The sequence below is a fragment of the Hippopotamus amphibius genome, chromosome 1, assembly GCF_030028045.1.
Source record: "Hippopotamus amphibius kiboko isolate mHipAmp2 chromosome 1, mHipAmp2.hap2, whole genome shotgun sequence".
Taxonomy (NCBI): Eukaryota; Metazoa; Chordata; class Mammalia; order Artiodactyla; family Hippopotamidae; genus Hippopotamus; species Hippopotamus amphibius.
In genome coordinates, this window is record NC_080186.1 from 179,701,190 (window position 1) to 179,721,061 (window position 19,872).

The 19,872-nt window shown below is 35.6% G+C and overlaps 1 protein-coding gene across 9 annotated transcripts in view; it reads right to left on the reverse strand.

The window, feature by feature from the left end:
- Positions 1-19,872, reverse strand: part of DMXL1 (Dmx like 1) — a 140,500-nt gene that overhangs the window by 91,915 nt on the left and 28,713 nt on the right. For all 9 annotated transcript variants that reach the window (XR_009053985.1, XR_009053986.1, XM_057736921.1 and 6 more), the window contains exons 6-13: positions 17,319-17,385; positions 15,666-15,844; positions 11,546-11,735; positions 10,076-10,244; positions 6,377-6,589; positions 4,009-4,262; positions 3,213-3,897; positions 3,001-3,122 (exon numbers count right to left, since the gene is read on the reverse strand). Coding sequence is in view for 7 of the 9 variants with exons in the window: in XM_057736921.1 (XP_057592904.1) it covers positions 3,001-3,122; positions 3,213-3,897; positions 4,009-4,262; positions 6,377-6,589; positions 10,076-10,244; positions 11,546-11,735; positions 15,666-15,844; positions 17,319-17,385 (1,879 nt within the window). In the remaining 2 variants the exon portion in view is untranslated. The remainder of the gene's footprint in view (positions 1-3,000; positions 3,123-3,212; positions 3,898-4,008; positions 4,263-6,376; positions 6,590-10,075; positions 10,245-11,545; positions 11,736-15,665; positions 15,845-17,318; positions 17,386-19,872) is intronic.

The following is a 19,872-nucleotide window of genomic DNA, read 5'->3' on the forward strand; positions in this document are numbered from 1 at the left end:
TGGTGATTGTTAAGGGGAAAAAAAGTACTTTATATTTTTAAGTGTGAAAGACTGACCGCAATCTCATGGAAATGTTTTAAGAATCAAGGCTTTTTAATTTTAAGCATTAGTTTTGACAAACAAAGCTAAAGAAACAAGTTAACATACTATTTACACATGCTGATTTCTTGAGCCACTTATCTCCTGACTGCTCTAGTCAAGGTCACCTTGTTAAATTCAATCTTCATCATACTTGATCTATCAGCAGCATTTGATTCTCTTGGTTACTCCTTCCTCCTGGAAATAATTTTCTTCATTTTGGCTTCCATGATACACCACACTCACCCCACTTTTAACAATGGAATGCCCCAGGGTTCAATCCTTCTATCATTTCTACTTTCCAACTATAGCCTCTCCCTCAATGAACTCATTCAGCAACACAACTTTATATTCTGACAACAACTTATTTTCTATCTTCAGACCAGGCCTCCCTCTAAACTCCAGAGACAAGCCTACTAGATCTCTTGGATATCAAACAGGCATTTCAAAGTTAACATTTCCAAAGCCAGGCTCTTGAATCCCCCTGCCCCTCAAAATATGCTATTTATGCATTCTTCTCATCTCAAGGCAAACCTTGGGAGTCATCCTCTTTCTCACACAAACCCCCACATCCAGTCCATCCTTACTATTCAGTGTTCAAACACATCCAGATTTGACTAATTCTTATCATCTTTATCACCACCACGTGGTACCATTCTAAACCCCTTTGATTCTTTCTTAGACTACTGTAATAGCTTCCTGAATTGGTCTCTCTGATAACACTTCTGCTTCCCATGTCTAATCTATATAATAACCAGAGTGATCCTTTTAAAACCTAAGTCAGATTATATCACTGTCATTCTCTTCACTAGTTTCTATGTCATTCAGAGTAAAAAGTCAAAGTTATTATCAATACAATGGCCTATGAGGCCTTTTATGATCTGGCCAGGTTAGCTTTCTGACTTTATTTTTGACTACTCTCCACCTCACTTATTCTGCACCAGCTACAATGGCTTCCTTGATGCTCCTTACATACCAGACATGCTCCGGCCTCAGGATCTTTGCACTGGCTCTTCCTGAAATACTCTTCCCTCGAAATATCCACATAGGTAGCTCCTTCATCTCCTTCAGGTCTTCAACTCAAATAGCACCACTTGTGTGAGGCTTTCCCTGACCAGCACTTTATTTGGCACTCCCTACTACTTCTGCAACATCGTTTCTCTCCAAAGTATTTATTAATATATTTTTACCTTTTTTCTATATTCTTTCACTAGAATGTAAGCTTAGATTTTTGTCTGTTTTGCTCACATATAAATTCCCAGCACTTAAAACAATTCCTAAAAAGTAGAAGGCCCTCAAGAAATACACGTTTCTATGTTGTTACAGGAGAAAAAAAATCTGACTACATGTTGGATCTGTTTCTTTTACTTTAACCTCTGCTTCCCATTGCTTTTGTTCACTAAAAGGATACTGTCTATACATAATGGGCTGCCTTGGGGAACCCTGCCCCTCTGCCAGAATGTTAAACCAAAGTGCCTTTGTCAGGGAAACATCCTGACCCTGTCCACCTGTGAATGGCTGCAAGAAAGAAGAAATTAACACATCACCTCCCCGAGGCTGGCCATTCCAGGAGATATGGGCAAAATTTATGGTCTTTTTACTTTACTTCCTCACCTCCTCCTCCTATAAAACTGGGGTACCCAAACCCTCTCTGTTCTATAAAACAGGGGTCCCCAAACCACTACTGGTCCGTGGCCTGTTAGGAACCGGGCTGCATAGCAGGAGGTGAGCAGTGGGTGAGTAAGTGAAGCTTCATCTGTATTTACAGCCACTCCCCACAGCTCGCATTACTGCCTGAGCTCCACCTCCTGTCAGCATTATGGTGAGTTGTATAATTATTTCATTATATATTACAATGTAATAATAATAGAAATGAAGTGCAATTAAATGTAATGCTCTTGAATCATCTTGAAAACATCCCACCTCTCCCCTCCTTCCCCCAAGTCCATGGAAAAATTGTCTTCCACGAAACCAGTCCCTGGTGCTAAAAAGGTTGGGGACTGCTGCTATAAAAGAAACTGGTATTCAGACCCTGATAAGATGGTCTTTTTGAGACATTAGTCTACCATCTTCTCAGTCTGCAGGCTTTCCAAATACAGTTGCTATTCCTTGACTCAAAATCTCAGTCTCCCAATTCACTGGCCTGTCCTGTGGCGAGCAGAGAAACCCTGGACTTAGTAACACTGTAACATTATGTATGCTTTGAAAAACTTTGCATTCTGTAAAACCATGCAATAAAAATAACAGAAAAAACAAGATTGGAGCAATTCCTTCCTTAACTAGTGCATTAACAAAGACACTAATTGATGGTTGAGGAGATGGCTTGAACCTCCTAAACAGGAAGTTCAGTATGGCTGAAAATCACCTCAGGGCATATTTAAAAACACCAAAATCAAAAAGATGGAAATAATGGCTTGCTGGAGGTGCTGAGACAATGCAGATGGTGGGATGCTATTGGTTGGGCACAGGAAAGGTGCCCTCTGTCGTAAAACAAAAGCTTTGCAATGGTGTTGAAAGAACTGCCAGTAGTGCAATCAAGCTGAAAGCTTTTTTCTCTCGGTTAAGATTAAAATTCCACTCCTGTTATTTCAGCATCCCTTGCCTAGAAAAAACCTTGCAGATGAACCAAAATGATTCCAAATTGTACTGCCAGTAGTCCCCATTTATCTCTGAGCAAAGAAGTACCTCAGAAACACATATTGTAGGACACTAGACTCTAATTTTGGAATGAATGAAAGATATGGTTTCTTTGTAAATGAGGTTAGAATCACTGTAAAAGTATAATGCAAATGTGAAAAAAAAACTAAAAAATATACAAATTTTATTACAAATTGTATGTCACAATTCTAGTACATGCTCAAAAGTATAAATTAAGTATCTAACAATATACTATATTCTTAGTTTTAAAAGCCATTTACTTACAGAAATTTCAGGATTAGAAAGCTCATACAGAAGTTTCTTGGCATCAATAACTGCTTCATATAATCTCAGATATTGTCCATCACTTGCTACAAAGCATGCACTAGGAGAGTTGCAGTATGCACCTAGATGTATTTTAAAAACATTTGAAATTTAACCCTCAAGCAATAATGTCAGAAAATCTAAAGTTTTTAAATAAAAATCAGAATGCTTACCTAGACAATAACTGGGTATAAGAGTGGGCAGCCATGCCACATTGGAAAATGCAGAAACATGAAGAGAATTAATCCGGGCAAGCTCAGAAACACCTCCAGAAAAAGACAATGGCCCAACTGGATCAACTCTCCAAAGAATAAGCTCACTGTAAACTGCATTGGGATCCTGACAGGCCATGTCAATAGTGCTTTTATTCTGTTGTGCCAAAGAACATTCTTCAATATTCACAGCATCATAAGGTTGCTTTCGGTTATCAACATCTGGCGTCCTTAATGCGTTATGGTGTGATGTTGTCAGCAATAATGGTAATACTGAGTGACAAGCTAAATCATTAAGATGAAAGCGATGACCACAATATCTGGATTTGTGGGAAATACTGAGAACTGTAGAAAAGGCAGATTCCTCGGCAAAACTGACCAGCCATTGATTCAGGGAGCCATCAGCATGCTTTGAAATCATCATAACATTAGGGGTAAAAATACTTAATTTTAAACTATTAGTTGATTTACTGTGACCAGAAGAGATAAGCATGGACGTGGAACGTGTCAGGCTGGAAGGTTTTTGTTTCCCTTGCTGAATAGCCAAGTCAACATTCTTGGTACAGGCATACATCACTATGCTTTTACAGAGAGAGTTTGCATCACCTGTGGGGAAAGCTACAGGAATTCTGGAAACAAAGGACACCTAGAATTAAGAAAGTGAGCATTAGAATGCATGAAATTATATAAAGAGGTTTTATAAAACAGTACCTACATTTAACAAGAAGTAGCTCTCCAGATATCATAAAAATAATACCTGTACTTGACGAAACATACCAGGCTGGTATTCATCCAGCCAATCCACATGCCAAACCAGCAAAGAACCATCCATGGGATGAATACTGAATAGCATGTCTGCATTTTTACTCCACTCAGACAGAAGTACTTCAATCTGATGATCAATGGTAGCTGATGGTAATGGTACAAAACTCGAATTTGGTGCCAATTTATCACCGCCCAATTCCTTCTTTTCATGATTTATTTTCAGATCATCAACACCATCATCGATCTCTATAAGCAAAAGGGTTCATGAACCAAATAAATATAATCAAGCTACTACTATAAATTAAGAAATGATCTTTACAAATGCCTTCAAAATAAAAAACACAGGTTTTCATATAAACAAGAAATGGGGTTCCCTTTAAAAAATAACTTTGCTCCAGGAATATAAGGCCACTGGATTAACTCAGTAATCAGAAAGCCTATAAGGTTGATTCAGTGGATTATTAGTAGAAGGACCAATACTAGACTGGAAAATAGGTAAACTGGTTTCTAAACCCAGATGTACCACAATTAACTACTTAGAAGTAAGACACAGTACTTCTCTGGACCTCTGTTTTGCTCATGTTAACATGAGGGAGTTGAAATTAGGCTGAATTTTTAAAATATATTATTGGAATGTAATTTGTACTTTCTTCATGTCAGATTCATAAAACCGAAGTCTACCACACTAGCTATCCTCTAGGTGTAAGCATTTATAACTGATAAGACATCTTAAAGAAACTATTTTAAAGAAATACATTTTATAGTGCTTGATTTCCAGATTTCCTTCAACACATAGGTAATTAAAAATAAACCAGAAAACAGATGATTGAACTTGGTGTACCCCCCCAAAAAAAAAAATTAAATTAAAAAAAAAAAAAAAACCAGCATGCCAACTTATTAATACAGGTAAATATGTACATTCCAGCCTCTATATCCCAGCCTCTATTCCTGGTTAGGAATATAGAGCCTTTTTTAAGATACTCTCAAAAAATGTTGGTCTGTTTACAGATTTTAAAAATTAGTCAAGATATACAAATCATTAAGAAAAAGAAAAATAACAGAAAATTAGGCGAAAGGCACAAAGTGGCAAACCACAGCGCTAACAAAATTCTGTTCAATTTAACTCAAGAAAATTCAAAGTAAAACAAGACGACATTCTGCCCATATCAACTGGCTAAAAAGCAATATAATAAAAAATCCAGTGTTGGCAAGGTTGTGAAAAAAGGATCTGAATACACTTGGAAGGAGCATAAGCTGGTTAAACACTACTGCAGGGCAATTTGGAAGAAGTTATTGAAATTTAAAAATGCTTATAAACTATGCTAATTCCCTACCTAAGAACCTACCTTACAGAAAAATTCACACAAAGATGAAGAGTTGTGTTATTGTACCATTATCAGTATATAGTGAAAAACAATTTAAATCAATTTAAATGGCTAGCAATAGAGAAAACGCTTAATTTCTCGAGCCTTTTGACTCAGGAGCTGTTAAAAATAATGAGAAAGAAAAGTGCCCATTACTGAATTTAAAAAGCAAGCTGCCAGCACACTATTTTCGTTTAAAAATGAACTCCAAGGGCTTCCTAGGTGGCGCAGTGGTTAAGAATCCACCTGCCAATGCAGAGGACATGGGTTCGATCCCTGCTCCAGGAAGATCCCACATGCCATGGAGTAACTAAGCCCGTGTGCCAAAAAAAAAAAAAAATTAAAAATGAACTCCCATAGTACAACTTTAAAAAAAAACTACCTTTATACATATATTTGTGTGAGCACAGAAAAGGATAAATCTGGAAGGATACTCATCAAACTCAAAAATATGGAAACTTTATACATACCTGTACTGTTTTTTTTTTAAGGGGAATGTGCAATCTTGTAATTAAAACAAACAAAAACATTTTTGATTTCTCTCTCTCTCTACTTGACTGAGGCTGAATGAATAGAGGCTGAATGCAGAGCTTAAGGCCCTAGTGTACTGCTTCTCAAACTTTAATATACATACAACTTATCTGGGAATTTCATTAAATTGCAGATTCTTGTTTAGTAGCTCTAGGTGGAGCCTGAGACTGTGCATTCCTAATAATGCTAATGCTACTGGTCTGCAGATAATCTTCAAAGTAGCAAGACTCTAGTGGCTGACAGAAGCATAAGTATGGAGAATTCTAAGTCCCTGTATTATCATCAGGAAGAAAGCCATCTGGAACAAGAACATCTACACTAGATTATTAAATGAGCTAGTCCAAATTTGTATTATGCCACTGCAACTTGGAGGTTATTTCTAACAGTAGTTGGTGGTACCCTAATATAAAAATCTTTGTTATTTTAAACAAAACTTTGTAATTTTTATCCTTCTTAAAGTTTTACCTTCATCAGATTTTACATCTGCCTGATTAGAGTCTTCTACACTGGTCTCAGAAGATGGTTGCTCAAAACTTTTTCTAAGTTGTTGTAAAAAGACTTCCATGGACAAAGAAAAATGCAACTCTTTATTGTTTAGCCAGTGTACCACAAAAGGTCCACTCTTCTCTTCATTTTCACTTAGACTCAGAGATGTAATAGAAGGAAGAAGTGGAATGTCTATAAAGAACAACAAAAAAACAAAATTAAAATATCTATCATGCTAGCATACAAAACACCCAAACCTTTTATTTTTATTCTTGACTCTTACATTTATCTTTAAACCTCTGCCATACATTTTATTTAACCTATAAATAAGACTCACAATACAGTGGTTCACACAATTATTATTAATGGAAACAGACTTAAATGGTAAATTTAATATACTTACTGTAAAGGAGATAAAATTATACATTCTAGGTCATATACCATAACTTATTTACACAGACAAATACATATATTTTTCTTATAATTCTAAAAAATATTCTCATTAAGAAATATGTCTATAATTTGTAGACATGTTAATGGGATAGTCTTCTTAATTTGTATAGAAACTGTGTAATTTTTAGAAACCTATTTTAACCTGATCTACCATTAAAAATGCCACCATCAAGTTGTAAAAGGAACCAGTGATATGTTTATCTCAAGAACAACTTTCTTTTACTTAACAGACTGACATTACTTTTTTTCATGACCTACCTACCTAATTCTAAGATAGATACTGCTTATTTATTAGCAACAAGATTGAAGTTAGGAAGTATGAAACTGAGGTTCCTTCTTATATTCAAGAAAAGCATTCAAGACAAGCCAACTCAGCTAAGAAAAAAAAAAAAAACCTGTTCCTTGGTATTACATTTGAAATCACTGCTAAGTATATTAAAGTACAAATTCAGAGTAAACTGTGAAAAATGACAATTCTTAATACAGGTAAAGAAAAATCTGTCTATTATTATTAAATAAAATCCAAATCTGGATCATGCTACAGTCTGCTGAACTGATTCAGGGAAGGTAAACAATTTTCTCCAGAGCAAATCTGATTTTTTTAAAAAAGAAAATATAAATAATTTGAATTATTTGTTCAAACACTGTCTATTGCTGGACACCAACAGAAATAGTACTATAGGGGATGACTGATAAAGGAATGGATAGAAGAATCTTTTTTCTGTCCCTTCTATTGGAGGTGGGTTCTAAGAGTTGATGGCTATTATCTAATCCAAGAGCTCTGTTTATAACTATATATTCATTAGTATAATTATTTGATTAACATTTATCTATCCCCTACCTGGTTATATGCTTCATAAGCTCAAGGATCACACTGTTTTGATCACTACTTTATCTCCAGTTCCAATACTGGCACAGACTAAGCACTCAATAAAAGCCTTGAGGGGCTGAACCACCAATCCCACTGTTTTTAGGTGCATACACAACAGTGTCAGGGATTGAAAGAGTGTCCCCAAGAAACTAAATGGGTAGGATTTTCTGATTTTCAATTTACAACGAACCCAGAAGAGATAAGCAATGCCTGAAGTAGATCACAGGCCTAGCTGTTAAGTACACAAAAAGGAGGGCCTTATGCTGACTTTTAGCAGAAGCATTGTGGCTGAAAAGAAACTCACATTTCCTTTGCCTCCTGACCTCACTCAAACAATTTGATAAATTCATTTTTATAAGAAATCTTCATGGAAAGGGTATAAGAACTAGAACTAAGAAAACATGCCAAAATGCACTCCTCTCCTGCATCAATTTCTATTGATGGACAAATAAGTGAAGTCAAATCTGAGTTCTGGCCTTGCAGAAAAGTCATTTTAACAGACCTAATTTAAGAAAAGGAATTCTCCACAGGATCTAATACTGTGATTTGCCCTACATGTATGAATTTTTCTTAGGGACCTACAATCTAAAGAAAGGTTTTAGTTTTCCTTAGTGGAAAATAGTCAAGGAGCTGCTACATTGGAACTCAGGGTTTCTTTTTCCATAAAACCTCAGCCTTTTCCATTAAAATGAGTATTCAAGCTTTCTTTACTCTCAAAATATTGTCCTTCATTCAGCAAAGACTTTCAAAATTATTCCACTGACCTTAGAGTTGCCTCTGGATACTATAAGCACTGACAATGTATGTTTTTTGATAAGGTAATAATATAATTTTTTAATAAAAATAATTCAATATTCTCCCATTTACATCTTCTTGGCTCATGGATTATGGATTCTTTTAGAGCTGGGACTGTTGTTAACCAAATAAAACTAAAAAAATCAGCAAATATTCTCTATTTCTACCACAGGGATCTCGGCACTTTAACTTATCAAAGTACTTCTCACTTTGATTCAAGTAACTAATGGACTGTATTTATTGCTATGTTTCTTGAAGAATGCAATACTGCAAATCCAGCGAGTTATATGGAAATAGATTATGCTTAATTTATGTTTAAGAATATCTCAAAATACATAAAAACTCATCAATAATGGTTATCTTCTGGGGAGGAAGAACAGGGTAGAATACAGGTGAAAGGAGGATTTTACTTTACACTTCCTGTACAGGTGGCACTTATGTATAAATATTTATTATTTTTAACTTTTTTCCCAGTAATATTCTAAGGTTCCATTTTAAGTGCCCCAACTGTGATCACCTGGTTTTTAAACTCACAGAAAATATTCACGAAAATGATAAACATTTCAGTCTTCAAATTCATAGATAAATTCAGGTATTCTAGATCTTTCACTCTGTCTCATAGTACATATTTGACTACAGGGATAAGTTTAATTCTTTCAGTTATAACTGCTACATATTTCTGCCCTATTTCTTTCTCTTTTTTTAAGCTCTTTATTGGAATATAATTGCTTTACACTCTTGTACCAGTTTTTGAGGTACACCAAAGTGAATCAGCTGTATTTATACATATATCCCCAAATCCCCTCCCTCCCGCGACTCCCCCCCCACCCTCCCTGTCCTGGCCTTCTAAAGCACCACCCATCAGTGAGTTGATCTCCCTTTGTTATACAGCAACTTCCCACTAGCTATCTATTTTACATTTGGTAGTGTATCTATGTCTACACTACTCTCTGACTTTGTCCTAGCTTCCCTTTCACCCCCCACCCCCAACCCCGTGTCCTCAAGTCCATTCTCCACATCTACATCTTTATTCTTGCCCTGTCACTGGGTTCATCAGTACAATTTTTTTAGATTCCATATATATTAGTTAGCATACGGTATTTATTTTTCTCTTTCTGGCTTACTTCACTCTGTATGACAGTCTCTAGGTCTATCCACTTAATTACATATAGTTCAGTTTCATTCCTTTTTATGTCTGCCCTATTTCTGAAACGGCTCCAAAGGTCAAGTATGAAACAATACCACTAAAAATAAAATACTACCCTGAGGTGTAAACCTCTTTGTTAAGTATTAGCTCAAATCTCAACTTCTGAATAAACTAATACAGAATCTCAATGACTTATCAAGATCTAAAATTACAGACCAAATCACAGCCTTAAGAAGTAAACAAGTAAACAAAAACTTCTTTTTCTATAATCAGTGAGCTGGCTAAAATGAAAAGTTAGCTAAGAAAGTCACCTACAAGTTTTTACTTACTCAAAAAGTAAAAGTATAACTTATTGGTTATAAAAATCAAAATACTCAATTTGAAAAACATTTGCTAAACAGTACTTTATTACCCGTGGCTGGATTGATGCTGGCTGCAATATGAAAGTGGCAAAGTGCATTGGCATGCAGTGGAGTGTTCCTGTGAACGTGATGAGGATCTTGCTGATGTGGCAGGTATCCAGTATGTGCTACAAGTGCAAGTGATCTCCTCCGACCTCTACGAAAATGTTTCAGATTTACCTGTGAGAACAAAAACAAAGTCAAATAGTGCAAAATAAAGTAAAACTAATGTTTATATTGTCACAAGAAATGAATGTATAGGTTACATAATGATTGTTAGACAGTATATATATTCTATTTCAGATGAGTTTATATGTACAAGTATCTTGCAGTATTTTTGTACAGCAATCTTGAAACCTAAAATAAGCATGGAATTTAAACTGCCTGACTCTTCTTTTAACCATCACACAATACTTTAAATTTCTATTTAATATTTTCTGAGGATTAATTTCCTGAACTTAAAAAGTTTACAATGTGTCTGTGAAAAAAGATGTCCCTATGCATACTGTTCTCTTTGTATCCTCAGCTGACTTCCTATGACCACAAAGCACTGAATAAAATTACCATCATACATTAGGATGATAACTTCATAGTTACAAAGCACTTTCACAGAGAACATCTCATTTGATCCATAAAGCAGACAATGCAAATACTGTTATTCTCATCTTTCATATGATAAAACAGTTTATACAGAACCCAACGAAGGTCACCTAAAAGTGGAACAAAAATCTTCAGATTCCTAGTCAAGGACTTCTTTCCAGTATTATTACACATAACCATTCTATCAGTGGTTGAGTCTCTGTACAATATATACTTAATTATATTCTGTGCCACTAGAATACTATCTACATTTGAGAAATAGTGGTTCCATAATGATACAAAACATTCAAAGATAAATCATTTTTAGGTCACTTTCTTGTTTTCAATATGAAGAAAATAATCATAAGAATCCGTGCTATAAGTCTATGTTTAATTAGCCCCAACATCAAAAACTGACTTTTACTTTCCATACCATAGTAATTAGTAAGGTAAATAATTTGAGTTCTTGGAGATTTTAAAGATAACAAGTGTAGAACAGAATCTGATAAACTACTTCAGTCATTCTTACAATTATGACAAAAACACCCCAAGCTCTAAAGAAAGAAAAATAACAAATTATCTTTACAGTCAAATCTTTGCATTTTCAGATCTTAATTTCCTTTATGTTATTTTAGATAAGTATAATCATCCTTTTGTTATCATCAGTTAACCTAAGGTTAACTCTGTAATTATAGGCAGTTTTATGCTAGACAAAATTCTTAAGAATACTTGCTGAACCCCCAAAAAACTGAAAATTTTCTGAGAACTGTTTTCCAAAGACATGTATATTTTTTCCTAACTATCCATGACTTTGAATATTAATTAAGATGAATGTTGCAAAAAAGGCCATGTATAAAAGATTTTAAAACTTGTAGGAAATAACATCTAATAAAAACACTCACATCTAAAGCATTTTGAACTCGTTCTTTACTGGAAGCATTTCTCTTGAAGTTATTTGTTAAAGTAATTGGTTCTGTCCAATGGCTGCAGTCACCTCCATAGAGCAAACAATCATTTGGTAAAAATGTCTCTACCCAAAGACGACATATGTTATCTTTGCAGCAAGTCAACAGTACATTACATACAGAAGCCCTAGGGAATAAAAAGATTTTAGAGGCCAAAATATAAAGTTCCCACAGTATCACATTCTACAATGTTTCTATAATTATTTAAATGCACACAACTAAGGTATCAATGCAGAAAATGTCAATATACATTTATGCAATGTATTTAGTCAAAACCATTACAACTGAGTTCAGTATTTGATGTCATCACAGCAAATGCTTGCTAACCTATCTCTTTTCTGCCTAGAACCCAGTAGTTCCTGTTTCAGTAATCTAAGATTCTTCCTATATCTAAGGAACAGAAACTGAGATCATACCACACTCCTTCAGTTAACAAACAAGGAAAAAAACTGACATATTCTATTAAAATTTCCCGATTTATTCAGTGGATGCTTATTTTAATTATTTCACAATGCTTCATTTTTACTTTCTGTAAAGGTATATGCACAATTGTCACATAAGTTACAGTAACTAGTACACTAATAAGTGTACTCTCTCTTTGCCTAACATATACAAAGCAGTCAAGTGCAAGAATAGAAAAATTCATGATAAGTATTAGCCACCTCCTTCCTTAGCCATTTTTGACTTTCAGTGAATTTACTGTCTTGCCACCCCACAAAATAATAACAAAGCAATTACATACATGTCAATAAACCCCATAAGCATCAAGAGCTCAAAGGCTGAAATCCGATTAACAAAGACTACCTTTCTATTGGATAACTCAGCAAATTAAAAAACAAAAGTTGCAATATCCTGTAACAGAGACGTATTCAAACATATATAACTGATAAACAATATTCTGTATTAGTCACTTTTAAAAACTAACATTATCTACCTGATTTTAAAAGAACAATAGCAATGGGGAAGAAAAGGGAGAACAGCATGTTTTGTCTTGGTAGCTCTCTCCTTCAGGTTCCCTCCTCTGTTCTAACACCTCCCTCCCTTTCCCTCTCCCTCTTGTCAACTCCCCTACCTTTCTTCCCTTTTCATCCACTCTCTGGGCTTCCCTCCCTCTGCCTTCTCCTACAATTCTCTGCTTCACAGCCTCTCCAAGACACCCTCCCTTTCCACCTCTCCTACCTCTCACTGCTATCCCCCTTCTACGGCCCCTCCTTCTTCTTACCTTTCCAAACCTTCTGTTTCTCCTTCCTTTCCCCATCCTTATGCCTCTCCCACCTCTTCCTCCTTCATTTTTCTCCCTCTTTTTTTCCTCTACCTCCCTCTGAACTTTTCCTACCCTCCTTCCTTCTCTTAGTTTCTCTCTAGTACATTTACATACACACAGTCAGTGGCAATGAGATTAAAAGTAAACAGGAACAAAATAAAATACAAAAAGGCAATATGAAAAGTTCAAGGTTCATACTGCCAATTAGTAAATGGCAGAATGGGAAGGCTTATAAAAAAGCAGAAGATAGGAAATTAAAGGGCTGAACAGATAGCAATGAGGAGAGGCACAGAACTTAGGCAAGACCAACAAAGCGAGCTAGAAAGGTGCACAACTCAGAAGCATGGACAGGGCTTCAACCCCACATGACTCTCTTTAGGACACCACGCCTCACAAAGAGTGTAAACAGCTGGCAGTAATATAAGCATGGCATAGAAGAAATACCTTGATACATTTGAGGTACTGTCTGAGCCCTCCCCCACCACCCCAAAAATATATATATATATAAATGAATGACCTTATATAGGGCAACCATGTGATGGATAAGTGTCTGCAACAGCTGTCCTATCTTGATACAACAACAGGTTAAGATGGTTTTAAAACTAGCTATGTAGAACCAACTTTTGGAGGTTTGGGGGGGATATAACCAAACCTCTCAACCTGTCCTACATTTATCAATTTTCATTTGTAAAGAAGTACATGTTCATTACAGACACTTGCCCACTCTTCTCTCTCAAGTCAGCAGGCCCTTTGTATAAAGTACTACCATTTGGTTGAGCATCTTAATTTTAAGATTCCATATCAGAAAAGACAATGGTCTTTGATGGGATCTCTTTCCCTCTCATGAGAAAAGGTAAGCCTTTCTACTATGTATCTGCAGACAGCTGGTGAAACAAAAATGAAAACTAAAAGAACTAAGGGAGATTAGCTGGTTCTTTAATGAAATGGATCCAAAAGTAAAATTCTGGAAACCTTGAAAAGATGCCATAACTAACAGAAAAGTCTAGTTCTATATCACAATTCTCTATGTTGTAGAATTTAGCTGATAAGAGATAAAATAAGCAGGGGGGAAATAAAAGCTAATATGCCGTTTTGCTGTCATCAGGCATTCATAATGCCCAGTTTAAGGAACCTGCCTCTGCCTACACTGTGATCACTTTTGCCAACACTAAGTTAACTAGGTAGGAGCAGATGTGACCGTCCTCTCTCAAAAGATACAATATTTCTTAAGTCTCTTCTTTAACATTGTGGTGGTCTAACTGGCTGCTTATGAAAATACCTGGAATATCAAAAGAAATCAGCCTTCGAAATAATGTAATCTTCTGATAGTTCTAAAAGGTTAACAGTTTGTGATGACAGCTATTTTTACTTTATATATGTCATAGCTCATTCTAGTCTAATCATGCTTTTAAACGTGTGGGCAATTGTCTCAGAGGTACTAGAGCAACAGTTCTCAAAGTGAAGCTACAGTAAGGGTGCTTTTGCTAACAATATAGATTGTCCACACCACTCTCCCTTAGCCCAAAAACTGTGAAACATACTTCTGACAAAAGAACCATCACTGTACCTAGAGTGTCTTACTCCTATGCTTTGTTAGACTGGAGGACTGAGGTAGGAAGAATGGTAACTACTGCACTACAAAGTAGCTCAAAAAATCTAGGTATAACAATGATGGATATAAGTCATTCTACACTTGTCCAAACCCAGAGAATGCATATCACCAAGAGTGAACCAAAATGTAAACTATGAACTTTAGGTGAAAATAATGATTCGATGTAAACTGTAACAAATGTACCACTCTGATGGAGGATGTTGATAATGGAAGAGGCTGTGCATATGTGGGGGAAAGGGTTGTATGAGAAATCTCTGTACCTTCCCCTCAATTTTGCTGTGAATCTTAAACTGCTCTAAAAATTGTCTAATATAAATTAATTTCTTTAAAATCTAGGTACACTCTGCTGGCTCAGAAGAGCAAAGCTAAAATCAACAAATGATCCAGGTATGCTACCATGGATCAACTTAAGACATCTCAGATGACAAAAAGATAAAGGAAAAACTACTGATCCATAGTGTGGCCAAACTGAAAATGGCCATGTGGAACAAAAAGGGATTTCTACCTATACTTAAGTAAAACAATAGCTCTGTAACTTACTAAGTATAGGCAAAAATTCTACAGGATATCAAGTCTTGCAAGGACTACAGGAAAGAAAAGAATTACTAACAGGTGTGTTTGTGCATGCATGTGCAGGTTAAACTAATACCTAGTTTAGGGCATCATAATGTATTAACCCATGCACTTTTCATCAAAGATGTTCGGTGCAGTTAAAGAAATATTTGATGCCTTATGGTATACACTCTTAATAAATGAAATTTTAAAATTAATAAATTAATTTTTAAAAATAAATAAAATTAATTTTTTAAAAAAAGGAAACCAGAGGAGATACAGAAGGGACAAGATAAGGGAAAGAAATGTGAAAAAGTTGATGCAAATAGCAACTTGGAGAATGATTAAAAGAAGAATTGGATACATAACATAGAGAAGAAAAAGATGCACAACTCTGTCACTTAAAGATATCTGATCTAGAGGTAAATTATCCCTTCACATGGCTCTCCTCTTAATCATCAACCATAGCTGACCCGTGGCCAGAGGTCTGCAGTCCAAGAACTATCTAGTATTTCTTGAATCTCCATAGACAAAAATCCTATACCAATGATTCTCAAGGTGAGAAAGGCAGTCAAAGTCACAAGGATGATGTTCTCTTAATACATGGAAAAAACGACTAGTCCACTGACCTAGGCATATATTTGCTTGTTTTACGCCAGGAAAATCCATTTACAGCTCGAGGATGGGCCAGATATACAAAAGAAAAGTCAATTTCTCCATGGGATTGTTTTTCTGAACTTTTATCTGGAGAGGTAACAGATGTCCGCCAGTTTTCTACATTATACCATACCTTTAAAAGACAGTCATCCTAAGGGGAAAAACAAAAACAAAAACAAAAAACAACAAAAAACAAAAAACATCCAGATGAGAATTAAATTAAAGATTAAGTCAAATACCAAAAGTAAGATTCTTTTCCCCAATTAAAGGAACTTAGGGATGTGAGGAGGGGTTGGGCATGGAGAAGTTAAGAAGAAAATCTCTCATTCTGATACTTTTCTACTAACATTCCTTAACTGTTCTTTGAGAATTAAGGTGCATGAATGTGTGTATTTTACAAGGGTTGGTTCAAGGAAAATGTTAGTTACCATTTGGTATGGAAAATAAAGTCATTCAGGAAAGACCTAAAGATGAAGTTAAGGGTTCATTTGCCCACTTAGCCAAATACCAAATAAGAAAGCGTTACCATTAACAGACTTCGAAAGACTTAATTTTTGAAAACAAACACAGTAAATTATCATGTAAATGTTCAAAGAAAATGTTGATAACTAGTTAGCAACTACTACTATATAAAATATTCTATGCACAATCAAAACTGCATCCCCTAATTTGAGAAGGAAAGCAAGAAGAGACACTGTTCTTAAGCTATTAATTGCATTTCCAATGCTGACTGTAAAATCAATTAGATCAGTGGTCCCCAACTTTTTTGGCACCAGGGACCGGTTTCACGGAAGTGAATGGTTCAGGTGGTAACTCAAGCCGTGGGGAGTGGCAGATGAAGCTTCACTAGCTTGCCTACAGCTCACCTCCTGCTGTGTGGTCCGGTTCCTAACAGGCCGTGGACTGGTACCAGTCTGCAGCCCGGGGGTTAGGGATCCCTGAATTAAACAGCTCTACTTTTCTCCTAAAAAAACCTCACTGAGGATTTAAGGTATATCTCATATTCTTAATCTGCAGGTTTTGAGCCATGGGGACAATAACTTCAGACTATTAGTTGTATGTAAAGTACTCTGCGAACCAATGATTAAAAATAAAATAAATTCAAGGGAATACATCATTCTGAAATCAACAGGAGCTAACAAAGAAAAGTTACATATGTCCTTCTAGAAAGTCTGTAAATTCTTTTACTATAAATACAGCCTAATATAGCTGTCAGCTAAAAGATAACATAAATAGTAGTTATAGTTGATTACTGACAGTATGCTACATCCAAGACTCTACGCCAGTCACTTTACATACATTGTCTAATCTGATGATCAATGACCTATGAGGCAGGTATTATCATCCTCAATTTATACATGAGAAAACCAAGGCTCAAAGAGATTAACTACTTGCCCAAGATCAAAAAGTTGGTAAATGGCAAATTTATACCCAGATCTACCTTTGATCTATGCTGTTTCAATTATACCACATTGCCTTTTAACATAATAATATTTAGCCAATTTTTGCTACTGAATATTTTTAACATAAAATGTTTTCAACTTAAATAATGAAGCCAGTTAATTTTTTCTGACATTTCAAAATACACCATAACACAACTTCACAATAATATTTTCACAAATTACCTTCCCAGCAGTAGCAAAAAATTCTCCATCTGGTGAAAATTTCATTAAATGAACTTGGGAAGCAGTTCTGTAAATTAAACAAAGAGTAATTTTCAAGGAAAAGTAAATGAGAGAATGCAACATTACTTCTCTAAACTATATTCAGCAGTTCATTTCAAATAGAAAACTTTGTGATAACACAAGTTTCACATTCACTTTTAAGTATATCTCATAAATATAAAATAAATTTAAAAACAGAAAACTTAATATTAAATATAAAAATTATTTTTATGTAAAAATATCTATGCATAAGAATCATGTAAGGAATGACTTGTCAGTCTTTAAATCGTTAAGACATAAGAGTTATAGGTCTCATTCCCTTAGGATGTAAGAACAATAGGTTTCATTTTTTTAATCTGAAAATCTAATTTCCAGAGCCATAGATATTTATATTCCAACATACACTTACAAGGACAATAAATCAGTATTTTAAAATGAATTCTGCCTTAAGGCAGCATTTGCATAATTAAAGATTATGTATGGTTTAATGGGAGACTTGGAACCATCATGGATTTGGCCTTCCAGGTTCACCAACACACTTGGTGCATACTTGTCTTTTCTTCTCCAAGGAGCTTTGGCTCATTTCCCTTCATCACCTTCCCTTCTGGCTACCTGAATATACCGATCTCAAGACACTTCTCACTATCACTGCTTTCCTTTTCTTTACCCAAGTTCATGCTTAAGTAGATTCATCCTAAATTTATTTGTAAAACAGGCCAAAGAGGAATTCTGTCACAGTTCATTCCAAATGAAAATAACTTTTTTCCCCTGATTTTTAAAAAAAATATTTATTTAATTTTTTATTTGGCTGCGCCGGGTCTTAGTTGCAGATCTTCCTTGTAGCATGTTTAGTTGCGGCATGGGAATCTTTAGCTGTGGCATATGGGCTTCTTAGTTGCAGCATGCGGACTCTTAGTTGCGGCATGTGGACACACAGTTGCGGCATGTCAATGGGATCTAATTCCCCAACCAGGGATCAAACCCGGGCCTCCTGCATTGGATGCATGGATTCCCACCCACTGGAGCACCAGGAAAGTCCCTGTTAACATTTTAATACACTAATTTTCAGACCTCTTTCTACTCTCCCTCTCCATCTACTTCCTGTGGGAGGGTGTGGGGAAGGAGATGGAAACTGATGTCACATTTACAATTTGCTCTCTAATATTTATTTTAAAATATGTCATGAACATTAAGTAGTACAATGAACATTTTGCACACACATTTTTATGCATTTAGTTAATCCTAAGGATATCATAAAACAAATAATTAAAAGTGCCTGGTCTCCATGACTGTGACCTTGTTGCCCCTACAGTCTTTTCTTAAAACAGGAGCTAAAGCAGTTCTTTTAAAAGGGAATTAGATCTCAACACACCCTCTGCTTAAAACCCCCAACAGCTTCCCAAGTCAGTCAAAATAAAAGGCAAAAGCCTCACAGCAACCCATAAGCTGACTCCTGACTCTGATCATTGCCCCTATCACTCCTCACTTTGTTCACTTTACTCCAGGCACAAGGTAACATACACTTTTACCTCACAGTCTTGCACTAGTTCCCTCCTCCTACAACACTCTTCTCCGAAAGATACGCACACATGGCTTACCCACTTCCTTCAGGTCCATACTCCCTCTTCTTCCCCCTACCCTATTTACTTATTCTCTATCATACCTACTGCTTCAGGTATGAGCAGTGTTTCAAATGCACCACAAATGGACTATGATCTAACTCAACTTTTAAATGTATTCCAAATAATGTAATCTTCAGTTGATCATAAAATAAAACTTGCAGTTTCTAGTCCAAAGCTTTATTGCTTACTTAAATAACAAAACCATGTCACATAAATAATTAGTATGTCTAGTCCAAGTTACCACTGTATAACTCTGATTATGATTTAAATTAAGATTCTTCCCCACTCCCAAATGCAAGAAACACATTTCAGATTCTCAGTTCAACCCAAAGTAGCCCGTTACTAGATCTGCAGTGAAGGCACTATAGTACTTCTTTGCTTTTCTCTCCCCAATCTTATACGAAAGACTCAAAAGCAAAGCCATAGCTCTTTCTAAAGAACTATCTTTTCAAAATCCTATTTCCTCTCTACATGTAAACCTTTTTTAAAGCCATTATCTGGCTGAGAGGTGCAAAAAAACATGGAACCAGCTCCTTTGAAATCTCCTTTGTAAATTCTATAAACAGGAGGTCTGCCTTACTCTGACTTTGGTATCTGATTTATACCCTATTACTGATTCATATAAAACTGACTCAGGAAGAATGCCATTCCTAACATGCTGTCATAATGATTTACTGGTATACTATCTCCCCTTATCTGTTTACAGCTATATTCTAAGCACTTTTACCACTTCCTGGAACACGATTAGCACTCAACAAGTATTTGTTGAATGAATGAAACTTGCTATCTAAAGGGCATAAGAAAAATTAAGCCTGTTGATTCATACTTCCAAATTGCTCTCTAGAAAGACTAAACCAACTGTATGCCCTTATTAACAGTGTATAAGAATACCT